General features: G+C 47.2%; 3 protein-coding genes and 1 non-coding gene across 4 annotated transcripts in view; 2 read left to right on the top strand and 2 right to left on the bottom strand.

The window, feature by feature from the left end:
- LOC119334174 overlaps positions 1–2258 on the bottom strand; it is a 4473-nt gene extending 2215 nt beyond the window's left edge. Inside the window, exon 1 of the mRNA XM_037606789.1 lies at positions 1007–2258. Within this exon, the coding sequence (XP_037462686.1) occupies positions 1011–2258 (1248 nt within the window). The 3' untranslated portion in view covers positions 1007–1010. The remainder of the gene's footprint in view (positions 1–1006) is intronic.
- Positions 2259–5881: 3623 nt separating this feature from the next.
- LOC119328086 (RING-H2 finger protein ATL32-like) lies at positions 5882–6394 on the top strand. Its single transcript, XM_037601123.1, has one exon. The coding sequence runs from the start codon at positions 5882–5884 to the stop codon at positions 6392–6394; it is 513 nt and encodes a 170-aa protein (XP_037457020.1).
- Positions 6395–14933: 8539 nt separating this feature from the next.
- LOC119332601 (thioredoxin 1-like) lies at positions 14934–17056 on the bottom strand. Its single transcript, XM_037605770.1, has 2 exons — positions 16801–17056; positions 14934–15575 (listed from the first exon to the last, which is right to left on the bottom strand). Exons 1-2 carry the CDS (start codon positions 17021–17023, stop codon positions 15262–15264), a joined length of 537 nt encoding a protein of 178 aa, XP_037461667.1. The 5' UTR covers positions 17024–17056; the 3' UTR covers positions 14934–15261.
- A 110-nt stretch (positions 17057–17166) lies between these two features.
- Positions 17167–17238, top strand: TRNAP-UGG. The gene has a single exon. It is a non-coding gene; the product is annotated as a tRNA-Pro (tRNA).
- Positions 17239–17688: the final 450 nt, after the last annotated feature.

Raw genomic sequence — 17688 nt, 5'->3', positions numbered from 1 at the left:
CGGTGTTTGCTGCTGCTTGCGTGCCGGCCAAGGCGGCAGTCCCTCCAATATTTGTGCGGGCCAACCACCCTTTGCAGCGCTGCAGCGGGACCCTGTATGTCCAAGCGAGCAGCAGATCCCTGGAAGCGGCCCTTTCTCGGTGCTACTTGGATCCGACGCCTATCCCCATCCTCTTCCTCGGTCTGGCATCTCCAACTTACTATACTAGGGATAGTACGACACTGCTTTGATGATTTCTTCTATTTATATGAAAGTCTTATAATGACCATGCATATTAATAAGATGAGAAAGAAGTATTTCTTGCTTTCCTAAGTTTCATAACTTTCCAAGCAACTCCATCCGAGCAGCACTAGCAAAACCCTAGCGCCTCCCTGACCCCGCTGCCACCCACTCTCCTCCTACTCCTTGGTGTCGTCAAAGGGCGCGGCCAAGCAAAGCTCGTGCAATATCCACGCCGAGGGGCCGTCTTACAGCGCTCGCGGGCTCCCCCCTCCCCTTCTCGCTTCGGTGTTGCTGATGCCCGCGTGCCGGTCCTCCGATATTTGCGGAAGCCAGCCACCCTATGCAGCGCTGCGGCGGACCCCTATATGTGTAGGCGCGCAGATCCCTGGAAGCGGCCTCTTCTCGGTTCCACTCGGTTCCAATTCCCGCCCACATCCTCTTCCTGGATCTGGCGTCTCCAGCTTACTATAATATGGATAGTATGACCCTGCTGATGATTTCTTTTATTTATATGACAGTCTTATAACGACGTCATGCATATCAATAAGATGAGAAAGAAGTATTTCTTGCTTTCCTAAGTTTCATATCCTTCCAATTGCATACACTATAGAAATAAAAGCATTATAATATCACCGATAGGCACCAACAGGATTATAATGGGCAGAAATTAGTACAATAAGAGAAGATGGTACCATGAAATTAACTAATACTTGCATCATATTGCAATACCAACCATATATGGTATGCAACAAACAATACAATTAAAAACTCGATGCAAGCTTACCCCTTCAAATAGTTGGTGGAGACAAGGATGGCGGGAAACCATCATACAGATGGCTGTGCGGGGAGAAGTACAAGGACTGAGTCCCACGAAACCACTTAAGCTTCATAGTCTGCAGATCGAGTGAATAAGAGCTGAAGTGGAATTCAGGAGACTCCGGGTTGTCTACATTCCCATGTAGAAGTAAGCATCCCCCTGCAACACCGATGATGTCATAGTGATATTTATATGGCACCGAGATTACGTCCTCCCTTCGCCACTCCTTTGTGCCATCCCCATTATCCTGCAAAATGTCATACAAGAGGTGTTTTCCATCATCTTCAATGCTGCGACTAAACATCCCGAGCCTTCCTTCCATTGCCTCCACAAAGACCATCTGATAATGGCCACGTGGAGTGCTGAGAGAAGAGAACTCCTCTGTGCGCGTGTCGAACACGAGCAGTTTGCGAGTATAAGGTATCTCCCAATAAAAGCACCCATGAGCATAATGGCGCCGCGTGGATAGAGTGGCCAGGAAGAAATCCACGCTGACGTGTCCTGCCATCAAGGCGCCCCAACCACCAAATGTAACAGTGCGCCATTGGCCTGCACGGGCACCCGACGAAGAGAAGATGAAGAGGACCAGCGTGCTCGAGCACCTGAGCAAGCACATGACCCTGAAGCCTGACGGAGCGTCGGCATTGTCGCCCCTGTCCTGGCCGGCAGGGGCAAGGAAGGGGTGACAATGTATCACATCTAGCTCCCTGGTTAGGGCAGCCAGGTCGTCAGGGAGGGCAGGTAGCAGGACGTAGCGCCGATGCAGTGGGTCGCACACGGCGAGGTTGGCCAGGAAATCCCCCTGCTTGGAGAGGAGGGCGCGGCCGTCGCGGAAGTCACAGTTGATCCAGAGCTCCGGCGAGGGGAGGAAAGAGCAGGAGAAGTCGGCCCTGGCGAGGGTGTGGGCGGCGGCCGCCGCGGCCGGGTGGGGCGGCTGGGCCGGGAGGAAGGCGACCGAGAGGTTGGCCCTTTGGGACGACTCGTACGCGAGCACGCCCAGGAGAGGCGGCCGGTGGAGGGCGCGAAAGCGGCGGAGGAAGGAGCGGGCGGCGATGATGCGGCGGAAGGATGCGCTGGCCATGGATGCGCGGGCGAGGTCCTCAGCCGTGGGGAGGCGGAGGAAGATGTCATCGACGACGTGTTCCGGGAGGGCCTCCTGGGACTCCATGGCCGGCGGGGCGTCGCCGTCGGGGCTGTTGGGCGGCGCCGGCGGCGCCATTGTGGTGGATCGGAGGATTTGGGGTTTCTCTGGGCTTCCGTTTCTACTGGAGGAAAATTACCTCCCTTTTTTCTTTTCTTTTTATAAAAAAAGAAGCAAATTTGTACTGTATTTGTTTTGTACCGTATACTCTTCATTTCAAAAACTTATGGCGTATTATTATTCCCGTATTACAGCAATACCCTGACTGCTAGTAGTAATTTCTTTGTTGGTACGTATGAGGTCATGCGACTTGGAATTTAGTCACTAGAATCGTTTTCACAAATTATCTATTTTATGAACAAAAATATAGCATAGCACATATTACCAAAGTGATAATATGTCAAAAGACTTTCTTGACAAATAAAAACACATCATGTACTATTAAAATGATCAAGCATATATATGGTACTAACCCCAGTGAAGAAGAAAGCGAAGGAGCACCACCATGTCAAAGAACATTCATATACTCCCTCCGTTTTTATTTACTCTGCATAATAGAGTTGCCAAAAGTCAAACTTCGTAAAGTTTGACCAAGTTTATAAAAAAGAATATAAATATTTACCATAACAAATCTATATGATGCGAAAGTATGTTTAATAATGAATCTAATGGTATTATTTTGTTATTGTATATGTTAATATTTTTGTCTATAAATTTCGTCAAAGTTTGCAAAGCTTGACTTTGACCAAAGCTAATATGCGGAGTAAAAAAACCGGAGGGAGTATGCCGTAACCTTGCCACCTAGGGATGTAAATGGCAAATAATAAGTGGGTTCGCAAGTGCCGCTTAGTTAACTTTAGCTAGCTCCATAGTTCATTTTCTTCGGAAAAACAAATTATTGAACTGTTAGATCACTAGTGGGTTTAAACGGGACCTGGTTTACATCCTATTGTCGCCGCTACACAATCCTTCATTTCATATCGTAGCAGTAGAATAGAGACGGTGGCAGCCTCTCACCCCTTTTCGCCCACGGGAGCACCACCGCGAGCGCACTGCCGCCCCGCAAGGAAATCGACATTTGAGTGGGACACCAACACCCAACCTTATTAATACCTGATCATGGCATTTATGCCATTGATGTCGATGCCATGCATAGTAGTCGCCACATATAGGAACCAAATATCGAGATGTCAACATGACATCCCCCCCCCCCCACCCCCCACCCCACCACGAGACAATTGCTATATGGTGTTCTGACTTCTGAGTGGGCATGTGTCAAGCCATCCATCCACCCATAATCTTTTGCACTAATGTTAGGAATTAGTTGGTTGATAGAGTGACCGACGGTTTGTTTGATTGTTATAATTGGCACGTAAATTGTGTGATTCTGAATATATGCCAAAGCCAAGGAGCAACGAAATTGAGAGGTGCACCTAAACAAAACAATAATAATCATATGCCAGAGGATCAGGAAGAGAACATGTACATTTTATGAAAATGAATGATATGCTTAGTGCCTTGTGTGAAAACAACAAATTTAGTGCTCAAAATTTTGCTACTTTAGAAAATCGTTTTTTTCTCTCAGGCACAAAAATGTATTTTTTATATGGAAATCTGTGAAACAGAACATTCATATTGCAATTTTTCCTATAAATTTTGAACACCAGTACTCCCCCTATAAAGTAATATAAGACTTTTACTAAATCTAAGACTTTTTAGAGCACTAAATATAAGACTTTTTAGATCGGTACTTTTTTTGCGAGATTTTAGATCAGTACTTTAGTGATCTAAAAAGGAGGGAGTAAATCTGCTTCAAAATGTATGGCGTATTATGTTCCCTTACAACAAGACCCTGGCTGTTAGTAGTAATTTCTTTGTTGTTGTTGTTGGTATGAGGTCATGTGACATGGCATTGTGGTCACTATATTCGTTTTCAAAAACTGTTCTATTTTATGAATAAAAATACAGCACGCCACATAGTATTACCAAAGTGATAATATGTCAAAGGCCTTCTTGATCAATGAATTATATCTTATGATATTTAAAATGATCAAGCATATTGTACTAGCCCTGGGGAACAAGAAAGCGAAGGAGCACCACCATGCTAAAAACACTAATATTAGTATGTCGTAACCTGGCCTCCATTACACTCCTTCGATTCACATCGTAGTGCTACAACAGCGGCGGTGGCAGCCTCTCACCCCTCGTCGCCCACAGAAGCAACACCGCGAGGGCGACCCCACCTACCCACCCACCAAGGATTTGGGGTTTCTTTTCTTTTCTTTTCTTTTTAAAATGAAGCAAACTAATACGTATTTGCTTTTTAGCCAAACCGTATACTCTCTCCAACCAAGCACTACTACAAAGAGAATTGTGCCATGATCGCTTTCCAATTATAGTGTATGAAGCTAGTAAGAGGAAAATCATAAGCAGCATGGTAACAATCATGAAAACCTGCCAGATCTTCCATCATTCTTTATGATTTCAATGACCTTAAGGTTGTCCGAATAAATAACAAGGCGATTACAACATCTTGTTTGCATTAGGTCAGTCCGAAGTGCCAAACCGTGGTGGAGGCAGAAAATTTGGATTAGGGGGGCCAAGTGCCACTGAAATAGGTTGGGGAGGGCCAATCCATAGGAAAATAGATGTTTAGCAGTAAAAAAAATTAATTCATCACTATTCATCAGTAATTTAGTAGTAAATTCATGTTGTTAGGGGGGGCCAGGACCCGTGCTGGCACCCCCTGTCTCCGCCACTGGTGCCAAAGCTCGTGCAGTGAAGACATCTATACGCCAGATAACTCTTTGGGGATTGAAGCTTACCGACCCTTCTCTCAGTCTCCACCAATCTTACTCCCCTATTTCTTACCATGGACCTCTCCTCCCTCTGTTTTTGAACAAAATATTGACATGTCTAATTGCTAAATCTGACTGTTTCTTTGCGATACTGTCATACATGAGAGACCCTGATCATTGATTTTTTTAACACAGTACAAACACAGATGCTCAATCATACACACATATACTCACCCCTATAAAGGCACACATGCACACCCTATCCATATGATCACCTCCGAGAGACTGAGTCGGCACATTATTTTGAGATTCCACCACAGACGCCTTCGTAGTCGATGGAAATGTCTCCTAACACTGAACGCACATCGCCGAAAGATCTGAAATAAATTCAGAAAAACACGAAGACCAGTGAGTCTAGGACATGAACCTGGTGGATTAGGAATACCACCAACCATATGTTGATTTGCGATCATGACCATCTAACTGAAAGCAATGGGTGATATTTATAAATTGCATGGCCTTGCCTTCAGAATAACAACGGCAGAGATCCTCCTCCTTGTGATCATCGAAACATAATTCAGTACGCTGCAAATTGTCTCTTGCGGTTTTCCTGACCACCAGGATGACACACACATACACACTATGATGACACACACATGTGCATGTTCCGGTAATTTTGCCTGATCAAAAGTACGAGCACGTAAGCTCCAAGATGGCCAGCTTGTCGACATCGATGGGCTCTTGCAGTCAGACAACACACGCCGCGTGAAAAGACAACCCCAGTCAGACCAGACACCAGCACACACCTGAAACAAACCAACTATACAGAGAGCCCATAGACGTAGCTCAAACTACAGACCGATAGCATTGGAACCGGCGTGATTCGGTCGCCGCCTGGCCGGCATGCCGCTCAAGCTCGTGTTCATCGTCGTTGCTCCGGTGGCCTTGACGTGCGGTGTACTGCAACTCTCCGGCATCCCCTGGCGAACCAATGTCGGCATCGGCAGCGTTCTGCTCGCCTTCCTCTTCGTCGTCGGGCTGTGCGAGCGCGTGCGCTCGGGCGCTAGGTCGCAACGCGAGCTCCTGCAAGAACCAGAGGGGGGTCAGTCCATGACCGCACTTGCACGGGAACCGGCCATCAGGCTAGGCCGTGCCGCGATCGCCGGCCTGCCCGTGTACAAGTACGAGAAGCTGAGGTGCGGCGGCGGAGAGGGCCACCAGTGCGCGGTGTGCCTCGCCGAGGTCAGGCCCAAGGAGGGGGTGAAGCAGCTGCCGGCGTGCACGCACCTCTTCCACGACCGGTGCATCGACGAGTGGCTCTGGTCTCACAGGACGTGCCCGGTCTGCCGGTCTCCGGTTGTTGCCTCCACCGTGCCGGCCATGGAAGTTGCCGCCCGTGCTATGCAATCTGTTTAGGGCTTCTTTGGTTTTTCAAAGGAGTTTTAGAGGATTGGATCCTTAAGGATTTCCCGTACGTTCATCGCTCATATAACATCATAAAAATGTAGTGTGTTGCAACGGGAGAAAAATAAACACAAAAACTATGGCCACTGAGTTTAGCCAGCTTAAACATTGAGGAAAAACTTCTATAAGGTGAGCTGGTTCTGAGTGAATCCCAAAGAACCCATAAAAAGATATCAACAGCACATATGTTCCTTTACTAAAAAGAATGTCATAAATAAATACTACTCCAATCTGGGCCATTTCCTGTCGGCAGAAAGCCGTGAAGTGTAGGCCACCAAAAGACGCGAATCTTCGGTTGTACATCTAGACGCGAAAGGGCCTTCCATACTGTTAAATGAGAATTGCAAGAATGAATAGTGTGTTTTCATTGATCAATGGATTACATATATATACCCCTGAGGGGGCACTTCGCACAGGCGCGATGTTTGGGAAGGACACCTCGAACAGAAGCATCCGTTCCAAGAGGAGGGGGTGCGTGCGGAAACTGCACATCCGTTACAAGCGTAGATTATACCTAATTACATGGATTAGATAAATCTCAACACATACCTCCTGCCCTTGTGTCGAACTGCCAATCTAGCTCTTCAACTCTTACGCGACTCCATGAGCATACAGTACGCCGAGCGCACTGTAAAAATTACCAACCGCTCAGAATGGCATTGGCGTCTGGAGCGATGAAAGTCCTTCTAATCATCTCCTCGTTCCACTCACCTGGGTCCTCTTCAAGTCGGCTACCAAATGGACTGGAGCATCTCCCATGTTACAAACTGGTTTAAAGAAAGTAGCATTTTGAATCCAGTATCATGCCAAACTTCCGTTGTCAAACCATCTCCGACTCTTCGGATGAGGCCTTTCTTGAGTACCTCTCCGCCTGTAAATCATGGCCTTCCGAGTTGATGGCAAGGCATTCTGCCTGCAAGAAATCTCCATCAGGATAGTAACGTCCCCTAAGGACTCAGGCACACAAGCTCTTGGGCTTGTCAATTAGGCACCATGCCTGTTTCGGAAGCATAACATCATTGGACATTTGTAGGTCTCAGAAGCCAAGCCCGCCCTTCGCCTTTGATATGTGCATCTTCTCCCATGACTGTCAATGCATTCCCCTTTTATCAAGTGATCCATCACACCAAAACTTTGACATAACTGTGGTGACTTTCTGGCATAAGCCTTTTGTGAGCTTAAAATAACTCATAGAATAGGCTGGTAAGGCTTGGATCACTGCCTTAAGAAGAACCAATTTTGCCGCACATGACATCAATTTCTCACAGTATCGCTGCACCCTGGATCTAGCCTACTCGCAGTAATGAATACAATTATGCTCTGTAATCCTAACGTTCGCCGTTGGTAGTCTCAGGTACTTCTCTGCGAGAGCTTCTCTATGAATGTGCAAGTTGTATCTGACTCATGCCCTCATAGACGCCCCACAATTTGGGCTGAAACACACAAAACTCTTGGCCTTATTAACACACTGACCAGGGCCCAAACTATATGCTTGTAGAATATCATTCAGTCAGTGTGCACTTCTGGTATCTGCTTTCATAAAAACTAGACAATTATCTGCAAAAAAAAAGGGATATGAAATCCATGGGGATTTCAAACCTAGCCAAATGCATCTGTCAACCAATCCACCATCATAATTCTTGAGAAGGGACGATAACCCTTCCCCACAAAACAGAAAGAGATAGGGGGAGATTGGGTCACCTTGCCTTATTACCTCTAGAAGGGCGAAATGATGGTAGGAGTTCCCCATTCATCTTAACTTGAGAGTCACCGAGTTGACACACATCATGACGAGAGACCCAATCTTCAGAAAAACCCAGCTGAAGCATGACTCCTTGAAGATAGGATCATTCCACGCGATCATACGCCTTCATTATGTCAAGTTTGACAGCACACCAGCCCTGCTTACTCTTCTTTCTCTTCATGGCATGGATGCACTCATAAGCAGTGATGACATTATCTGTTATAAGTATACCTGATACAAAAGCGCTTTGCTCTTCATCAAGGATCTCAGCCTATTAGCCAACACTTTAGAGTAAAGTTTATATATCACATTACAAAAGAGAGATGGTTCTGTACCGAGTGATATTTCTCGGATTTTTAACCTTGGGAATTAACACAATTACCGTTTTATTTATAGCCTCCGGCATATGGCCACCATTCAGAAAATGTAACACTGCACGTGTTACGTCCGCCTTTATCAGAGACCAATGGTGTTGGTGAAACCCCGCATTGAAGCCATGGGTCCCTGGTGCCATTGCAAATAATGCATGCTCGACTTCCTCCTCACAGAAAGGCCGTATCAGTCTCCCATTCATAACGCACCATAGGTGGGACGTGGTGCAACACCTCATCAATCACAACCTCCTCCTGAGTCGTATACAAGTTTATGTAAAAAAAAAATTGCACTTCGGCTCGGGCTTCATCCTTTGTGTCAAGAATCACCCCATTTGCATTTTCCAGCACCAAAACCTTGTTCTGATGTTTTCTCCTTTTAGCTTGTGCATGGAAAAAAACGATGTTGCGATCACCGGCATGTAGCCAATCCGCCCTTGATCTTTGGTATGCCATAATTGTGCGATGGCGGAAACGTCTTATCCTATCTTGGGCGACGTGCTACGTGTTATATAGCAGGGGCGCAATAACCCTGAGGCGCATACATGAGTTGGTTGAGAAGATAAGAGAGAATCGGGATACAACTTGAGGAGAAAGAAAAGCAAGAGATAAACTTGGTTACAACCGAATAGATGTCATATCCTAGTTAAACTACCTCCTGAACTATCTTTGAAGATCCTCTTCTATCACGTATGCGCCATGTATGTTTAACACCCCCCCTTAATCACAACTTCATCAAGTTGAGATTATGTTTAAAATTTTCAAAACTTCTCACAGGCAAAGCCTTTGTAAATCCATCTGCAAGCTGATCTTTGGAGTGGATAAAGCGAATATCAAGTTGTTTTTGAACAACCCTCTCACGAACAAAGTGAATGTCTATTTCAATATGTTTTGTCCTTGCATGAAAAACTGGATTGGCAGACAGATAAGTTGCACCGAGGTTATCACACCACAGACATGGAGCTGGTGTGTTCTTTATGCTCAGTTCTTTCAGCATGGACTGAACCCATATAATCTCAGCTGTAGCATTTGCCAGTGCTTTATACTCTGCCTCTGTGCTGGATCTAGAAACAGTGGCCTGTTTTTGAGCACACCATGATATTAAATTCGGTCCAAAAAAGATTGCAAAACCTCCAGTGGAGCGTCTGTCATCCAGGCATCCTGCCCAATCTGAGTCAGAAAAAGCACTAACAAGATTTGAAGATGACTTGCTGAAATCTAGACCAATGTTCATAGTTCCTTTGACATATCTCACTATGCGTTTTGCAGCAGTAAAATGGACATTAGTAGGTGCATGAAGAAATTGGCACACTTTGTTAACAGAAAAAGATATATCAGGTCTGGTCAAAGTGAGATACTGAAGTGCTCCTACCAAGCTCCTGTATTTTGTGCTATCTTCTAGACTCAAGAGATTACCTTCTGTGAGAGACAGCTTTTCTGAGCTAGATAATGGAGTAGGTGTTGGCTTACAACCTTGCAGACCAGCCTTTTTTACCAAATCAGCTGCATATTTTTCCTGAGAGAGATGAAGCCCACTTGCATGTTTCTTCACCTCAATTCCAAGAAAATAGTGCAAGTCACCAAGGTCCTTTAGAGCAAAATCGGCACTCAAATCTTTTAACAGTCCTGTGATTGCTTCATTTGATGAGCTTGTCACAATGATATCATCAACATATATCAAAACAAATATGCATGTGTTGGACTTGTTGTAAATGAATAAAGAAGTGTCAGATTTGGATGGAATAAAGCCAAGTGCTTGCATTTTATGACAGAGACGAGAGTACCATGCTCTCGGTGCTTGCTTCAATCCATAAAGTGCCTTGTCCAGTTTGCACACATAAGAGGGGGAATTTGTGCTTTCAAACCCAGGAGGTTGCTTCATGTACACTTCCTCTTTCAGAACACCGTGAAGAAACGCGTTCTGAATGTCTATTTGTCCGAGACTCCAGCCCCTAGAAACAACAATAGACAAAACAAGACGGATGGTTGCAACTTTAACAACTGGACTAAAGGTATCCTCATAGCCAATACCACACCGTTGTTTAAATCCTTTTGCAACGAGTCTAGCTTTGTAACGGTCAATAGTTCCATCAGACTTTCTCTTGATCCTGAATACCCACTTGCAATCAATTAAATTTTTACCTTGCTGTGGAGGAACTAAGTGTCATGTCTTATTTTTCTTTAGAGCTATGTACTCTTCATTCATCGCTTTCTTCCATTTCTCATCACCAAGTGCTTCTTCTAGAGTATGAGGTTCACCTGGTTCACCTGTAGAACAAACCATGCCATATTTTGTTACACGTTTGTAATTAACAGGTTGTATTACTCCCTTTTGTAGTCGTGTACGCCGAGGAGAAGTGCCCAGATTTTCAGCCACAGATGATCCCGCAGCTTGAACAGGAGTTTCTGTATGAGCCAATCCCGAGGACGATCTGTGTGTAGCAGCAGAAGATTCTGTCCCGCTTGGATTTTCTGTGGCAAGTGGCAGCGGCTGCCCGTGTGCAGAATCCGCAGAAGATCCCGCCGCAGCAGCAGGTTCATCATTGCCACATGATGGCGAATCGGCCTCGGGTCTGACGCCGGTCGGATGCATGCGCGGTTCAGCGCTGGATCCTGCGCCAGCTTCGGGTCCCGCACCGGTCGGGCAGACCGGGTGGCGCCGCTTGTAACACACCGGTTGGTCGGTGAAGCGTGCACTGCCCGCGCCAACCGCGGGCTGACAAGTGGCGGATGACGGTTGGTGCGGAGGTGACGACGCGCCGCATCCCGTGAGCGTGGGGCGCGCCTGGTTCGAGGCGGGCATGCGCACTGCTGGCGCCCCTGACGCGTCTGCTGCCGCTGATCCCGAGGCGGATCTGATACGCTGCAGGCGCAGGCGAACGGATCCCGAGGGGGATTTGTCTCCAGATTCCGGGCACATGAAATATGGCGCTGGTGGAGGATTTTCTTCATCATTTTCTTCCCTGATTTCGCCATTTGCCTCGCTATTTTCACCTATAACACCACAAGGCTCATGCATATCATCAGTAAGAGGGTTAGTCAGTGGTTGATCATCACCATTGTTTCCCCCTTGATCAACACCGGAGAGATGAGGAGGCAAAAGAAGGATCTCCTGGCGAAGAAGAGCACCGGCGTTGGGGTGAAGATCAGCAAAAGGAAATTTGGTTTCATCAAAGATAACGTCACGTGAGATATACACACGGCCAGTGGCAACGTCGAGGCACTTGACACCTTTATGTTGGGTGTTATAGCCTAGGAAGACACACTATTTTGAGCGAAACATGAGCTTTCGAGTGTTGTATGGGCGAAGATTGGGCCAACAGGCACACCCAAAAACACGAAGAGATTTGTAGTCGGGTTTGACATGGCAGAGTCATTCTAGTGGTGTTTCATTGTTAATGACACGACTAGGAAGCATGTTTATGATGTGAACTGCTGTGAGGAAAGCCTCATCCCAGAACTTGAGGGGCATAGATGCGCCAGCTAGGAGGGCTAAACCAACCTCAACTATGTGTCGGTGCTTGCGTTCAGCAGAGCCGTTCTGTTGATGAACGTGAGGGCATGACACATGATGTGATATGCCAAGGTGTTGGAAGAAGGAATTTAATTTTTCATATTCCCATCCCTAGTCCGACTGGACAGCAATGATTTTACTATCAATTTTTCGTTTAATGAGAGCTTGAAAGTTTTGAAAGACTTGAAAAACATCGGATCTTTTCTTGAGAAGATAAATCCAAGAAAATTTGCTGTAGTCATCTATGAAGCTCACATAGTAAGTGTGTCTACCAACAGAACTAGGGGCAGGGCCCCACACATCAGAGAAGATTAATTGCAAGGGTTTGGTAGAAACACTAGTAGATATGGGATAAGGCAATTGATGACTTTTCGCACATTGACAAGAATCACAGATAGTTTCAAGATCACGCTCACCAACAAACGGGAGCTTATTTTTCCTAAGCAGTTTTTCAACTAAAGAGAAAGCAGCATGTCCTAATCTATCGTGCCACCGTGTTGAAGAGAGTTTGGCAGCACCATGGGCTTGTTTATTGAATCTTCTATGCTCCGGAATCAACGGGTAGAGCCCTCGAACGCATCTACCTCGATAGAGCACTTTCTTCGTTGCCTGATCCTTGATCAAGAAAAAATGAGGATGAAACTCAAGGAAGACATGGTTGTCAATGGCAATTCTATGAACAGAAAGAAGATTCTTGTCGGCACCAGGAACTAGCAAAATTTTCTTTAGATGAAGTTTACGACGAGGGGTACTAAAAAGTGAGTGACCAACATGACTAATCCTCATACCTTCGCCGTTGGCAGTGTAGATGTGATCCTCGCCCCGGTATTTTTCCTTCATGGTGACCTTCTCGAGCTCGTTGGTGATGTGGTTGGTAGCCCCACTATCAACGTACCAGTTCGTGTCAATGCCGTAGGAGCCGTCCGCAGCGGCATCAACCTTGTCCTTGTCTTGGGAGGAGTCCTCATCTTCATCGTAGCGGTACCAGCAGTCCTTGGCTGTGTGCCCAAGCTTGCCACAGATCTGGTAGCGGGGCGCATCAGGACGGGACCGGCTGGAGCCGCCGCCGCGGCGAGGCTTGGAGCTGATGGAGCGGCCGTTGCGAGAGTTGGAGGAGCCGCCAGCGTTGCTATTTCCTCCTGACCGCCCCTTGTTGCGGGGAGATCCACGCGAGCGAGAGCCGCCACCACGACCGCGAGACGCGGCATTGGCCGAAGACTTGAAGCCGCCGGAGGAGCCGTGGAACTGCGCCATGCGCTGATCGAAGTTACTCATCATGGCAAAGAGCTCGTCGAGGGTGCGGGCGTGACGCGGGCGTCGAGGGCGGAGACGAGTGGCTGGTAGTCGACGTCGAGGCTGTGGAGGATGTACGAGATCAACTCGTCATCCTGGATGGGTTTTCCGGCGGCGGCGAGTTCATCGGCGAGGCCGCGCAGGGAGGCGAAGTAGGAGGCGACCGATTGGTTGCCCTTCTGCACATTGATGAGCGCAGTCCTGATGTTGTTGACGCGGCTGAGGTACTGGGACGAGAACATGCCCGCCAAGGCCACCCAGAGGTCGCGCGCCGTGGTGATCGCGGTGACCGCGACCAGCACCTCCTTGGACAGAGTACTCAGCAGATAGCCAAGCACTTGTTGATCCTTCCGGACCCAAAGTGGGTGGAGAGGGTTGGGCTCAGAGGACTCCTTGCCGTCCTTGTCCTTGGTGACGTGGAGTCGGGCCGGCTCCAGCGCGGTGCCGTCGACGTAGCCGAAGACACCGGCGCCCCGCAGGTGGGGTGTGACCTGCGTGCGCCACAACACGTAATTCGTGCGGTTGAGCTTCTCGGTGACCTGGCCATTGAGGCTAGGTTGAGCTGCGCCGGAGGATGAAGATATGTCTATGCACTAGATGCAATCGGGAGGCTAGATTGGAAGAGGAAGGCTCTGATTACCATGTGCGATGGCGGAAACGTCTTACCCTATCTTGGGCGACGTGCTACGTGTTATATAGCAGGGGCGCAATAACCCTGAGACGCATACATGAGTTGGTTGAGAAGGTAAGAGAGAATCGGGATACAACTTGAGGAGAAAGAAAAGCAAGAGATAGACTTGGTTACAACCGAATAGATGTCATATCCTAGTTAAACTATCTCCTGAACTATCTCTGAAGATCCTCTTCTGTCACGTATGCGCCATGTATGTTTAACAATAATCTCCTCTTTAAGCAGGGGATCATTAAGCTGTCTAGCAAAATCCATTTTTCTTCCTGGATGACCCCCGATACAGAGAATTAGCCTTCTCCTGCTCGAACTCACGACGCACTTTCCTGAGCTTCCTCCGGATATCTCCAAACTTTTATGAATTGTGTGATTCAGAACATATGTCAAAGCCAAGGCACAAGGAAATTGAGAGGTGCACCGGAACAAAACAATAATAATCGTAAATCACAGGATTCGGGAGGAGAACATGTAAACTCTCGAGCACAAAAATGTTTTCTTTCTATATGGAAATCCGAGAAGCACATAGAACATTCATATTGCAAATTTTCTATAAATTTTCAACATAAGCACCACTTAGGAATCTACTCTTGCCCCGGGAAGTCATTTGGTCACTCCCCCTTAGCTCACATGTAAGCAACACAAATGCAAGTAGCAGATCTAATCCCTACAGCTGGAGCAACAAAACTTTGGGGTGTCTTTGATTGGCAGATTATGAAAACATAAGAATAGAAAAAGTGGATGATGACAATAATTAATTCTCAATGGTTGAATTAATTATGTAGAAAATTTCATATGATGCAGTTCAATGTTCTTATGAAAGATTTGTATGCAAAAAGGAAACTTTAAATCAAAGAGGCCCTCGAGCATTGAAGAGCAAAGAATTAGAATTGCCCATTACATATGATTTGACTTGCAGCACTAGATACAGTCACCATTAGATATCGTCGAGAAAAATGTCACCATCAGATATACAAGAAAGCAACATACATATGGCCCAACCAACAGTAGTCAGCCATTAAAACTGGTCATCCTCTTGAAGGCTTGATGATCATCAAATCAGAAGCAATGACAGCAAATTATTCCGGCGTGCACACAAACTCAGTCTGATTTCACAAAAATATCATGGAAGCAGAGCTAGAATGCCAGGCTCGCTGCAAAATCTTTTCACTCGAATCAGCATGTACTATGTTACAGCATGCTACTGTAGGCTCACAAGAACCTGTCGACCGTGGCGGCCAATGCAGTGTCTGCGATGGCGCCGATGATCGTCTCCTTCCTCTCACCGTCCTTGAAGATGAGGATGGTGGGGATGCTCCTGATGCCATACCTCGAGGCCACCTCCTGGTTCTCATCCGTGTTCACCCTCAGACATCTCAGCCTGCCAGCGTAGGCTTTTGCCAGGTCTGCGATGATGGGGTGCATCAGGCGGCAGGGGCCGCACCATGGCGCCCAGAACGCGACCAGCACCACTGTCTCGCACCCCAGGACGACCTCGTCCCATGTCTGCTCCTCCACATCGCCCACTGCAAGTGCAAACAGGCACTCAAGATCAATATAGAGAACCTGATTGTTTGTTTCTTGTTTCATATAAGAAAAATTCAATCAACACTCCAACTGGGCAATCATGCAGGTACACTATTTTGTGCATGATGCAGTTAACCATCTGCAAATCAAGAATTCTGTATTCTAGATATGCATATGCCATCGATTGGGAGCTAGCGACCAAAGATAAGCGACAATAGCTAAGGCCTGCCGCAGGTTTCTGTTGCACTAGGATTAGTATGTTTACACGAGAAGCAGAAGTTACTAGTTAATTATAGTGTGAAAACTTGCTAGTTCACTGTGACACTACAAGCAGAGGACAGTAACATGAGCTTTACATCTCTGACATACTGCCGCAGTTGCAATACAACTCCAAAACTGAGGCCTTGCTTACAGATAATGCAGTGAAGTGCACTACCACTAAAATGCACCAGCGCAACAATGTGACCCGAAAGCTGAGACCTTGTGTAGATAGGATCGGGATGCAGTGAAGAATTGAACCAACACCAGCTGGGCAATAGGTAATGCCTTCTACAGCCTTCTGTTGCACTAGGATTGGATTAAGAGTAAGCATGCCGCATCACATAGTTCACCAGCACACTACCCTGTGAAAAACTTACTACTAGTTCACTGTGACACTAGAAGCAGAGGATAGAAACGTGAGCTTCTTATCTGTAACATACTAGTACTCCAGTCGCAATAGCTCCAGAACTGAGACCTTGTTCCGATACAAAATGCAGTGAAATGCAGTACCAATAAAATGTACTAGAGCAGCAATGTATTAACCCAAAAAGCCAAGACCTTGTGCAGACTATCTATAGGAACAGGGTGGCATGAAACTCGATCGCTGACCGCACACGAGTTTGCCCCGTTAATTTGGCTATTTTGTTGATAGGCGAGATGTGGCTGCTAACTGCTGGCTGAACAGATATAGTACAAGAAACACACCTGCACAGATGTATGGCTTGTTTCAGGCTTATTACAGGGGTGAAATTCCAGCGTTGCTCACGAGAAGTCGCGGAACAAGATGAACACAAGCAAGCGCAAGCACAAGCTTGTGCGCAGCTGGTCAATTCGGCAGTAAGCTATTCCTATTCCTATCTACTGGTATCACTGATCCCATGCTGAAAATGATTCGGCAGGCGGCACGCAAGGAATTCTTAGCTGGGACTTGATAATCAAAGCGTGATTTTGCGTCTCACGTACCGTGGTCGGCGGCGGAGGGGCCGGCGGCCTTGCAGCAGGCGACGCGGCGTCCGGCGGGGGCGGAGGCGGCGACGGCGCCTCCGGTCGGCGGCCGCCTCGGCTGCGGGGGGTTGAAGCAAGAGGGGGAGAACGCAGCGCGGTGGAGGGTGTTTGTTTGGCGTCGGGCGGTGGAGGCCCCCGGAGAGGGCGATATCGCCGTCGCCGTCGCCGTCGCCGCCGGCATGGGGGATCTCAAAAGGAGGGGGGAGGGAAGGTTCTGGAAGGAAGGAAGGATGGGTCGATCCAACTTTGCCTACCTCGCTGTATAAGAAGAGAGTAGTATTACCAAGGATTAGTAAAGGGATTAACGGTATTCAACATCGAGTTGGGCGTTTGGTCTAGTGGTATGATTCTCGCTTTGGGTGCGAGAGGTCGCGAGTTCGATTCTCGCAACGCCCCGTTTCTTTTTTCTTTTTTCTTTTTTCTTTTTCTTTTTCTTTGGACGTGGAGAAAACTAGTACATTGTTTTTTTGAAGGACCAGATTGATAGTGCATGAAGAAGTTCTCACTACGAATAACATAATTTTCTCACAATATATACGTATAATAAGGACCACATTGGTAGTACATGAAGAAGTTGTCACTATGAATAGCAGAATGATGATGATGATTTCGTCTGGGGCGGCGACCGGAGTTGGGTTTTCGGGCTCGACGATGACGTTGGCCTTGGCCTAGTGGCGGCGGCAGCACCAAATGATGCAGCCGACAATGAACACGCCCCCACATCGCGAACTCCGATGGCGAGGCCATGATCAATGCTTTTGTTGCCGGCCGTCTCAACAACGGGAAAACAGAGGAAACAGAGGAGGAATGGGAGTTGCATAAACAAATGAAAGGGGAAAATCAATG

The sequence above is a fragment of the Triticum dicoccoides genome, chromosome 7A (genome assembly GCF_002162155.2).
Source record: "Triticum dicoccoides isolate Atlit2015 ecotype Zavitan chromosome 7A, WEW_v2.0, whole genome shotgun sequence".
Taxonomy (NCBI): Eukaryota; Viridiplantae; Streptophyta; class Magnoliopsida; order Poales; family Poaceae; genus Triticum; species Triticum dicoccoides.
Note: the sequence above shows the minus strand (reverse complement) of the source record. Positions and strands in the feature narration are given on the sequence as shown.

Coding starts and splice junctions, on each gene's coding strand:
- LOC119328086 (XM_037601123.1), top strand. CDS start 5,882: ATGCCGCTCAAGCTCGTGTTCATCGTCGTTGCTCCGGTGGCCTTGACG.
- LOC119332601 (XM_037605770.1), bottom strand. CDS start 17,023: ATGCCGGCGGCGACGGCGACGGCGACGGCGATATCGCCCTCTCCGGGG. Junction 15,576..16,800: donor CCCCTCCGCCGCCGACCACG/GTACGTGAGACG, acceptor TTGCACTTGCAG/TGGGCGATGTGGAGGAGCAG.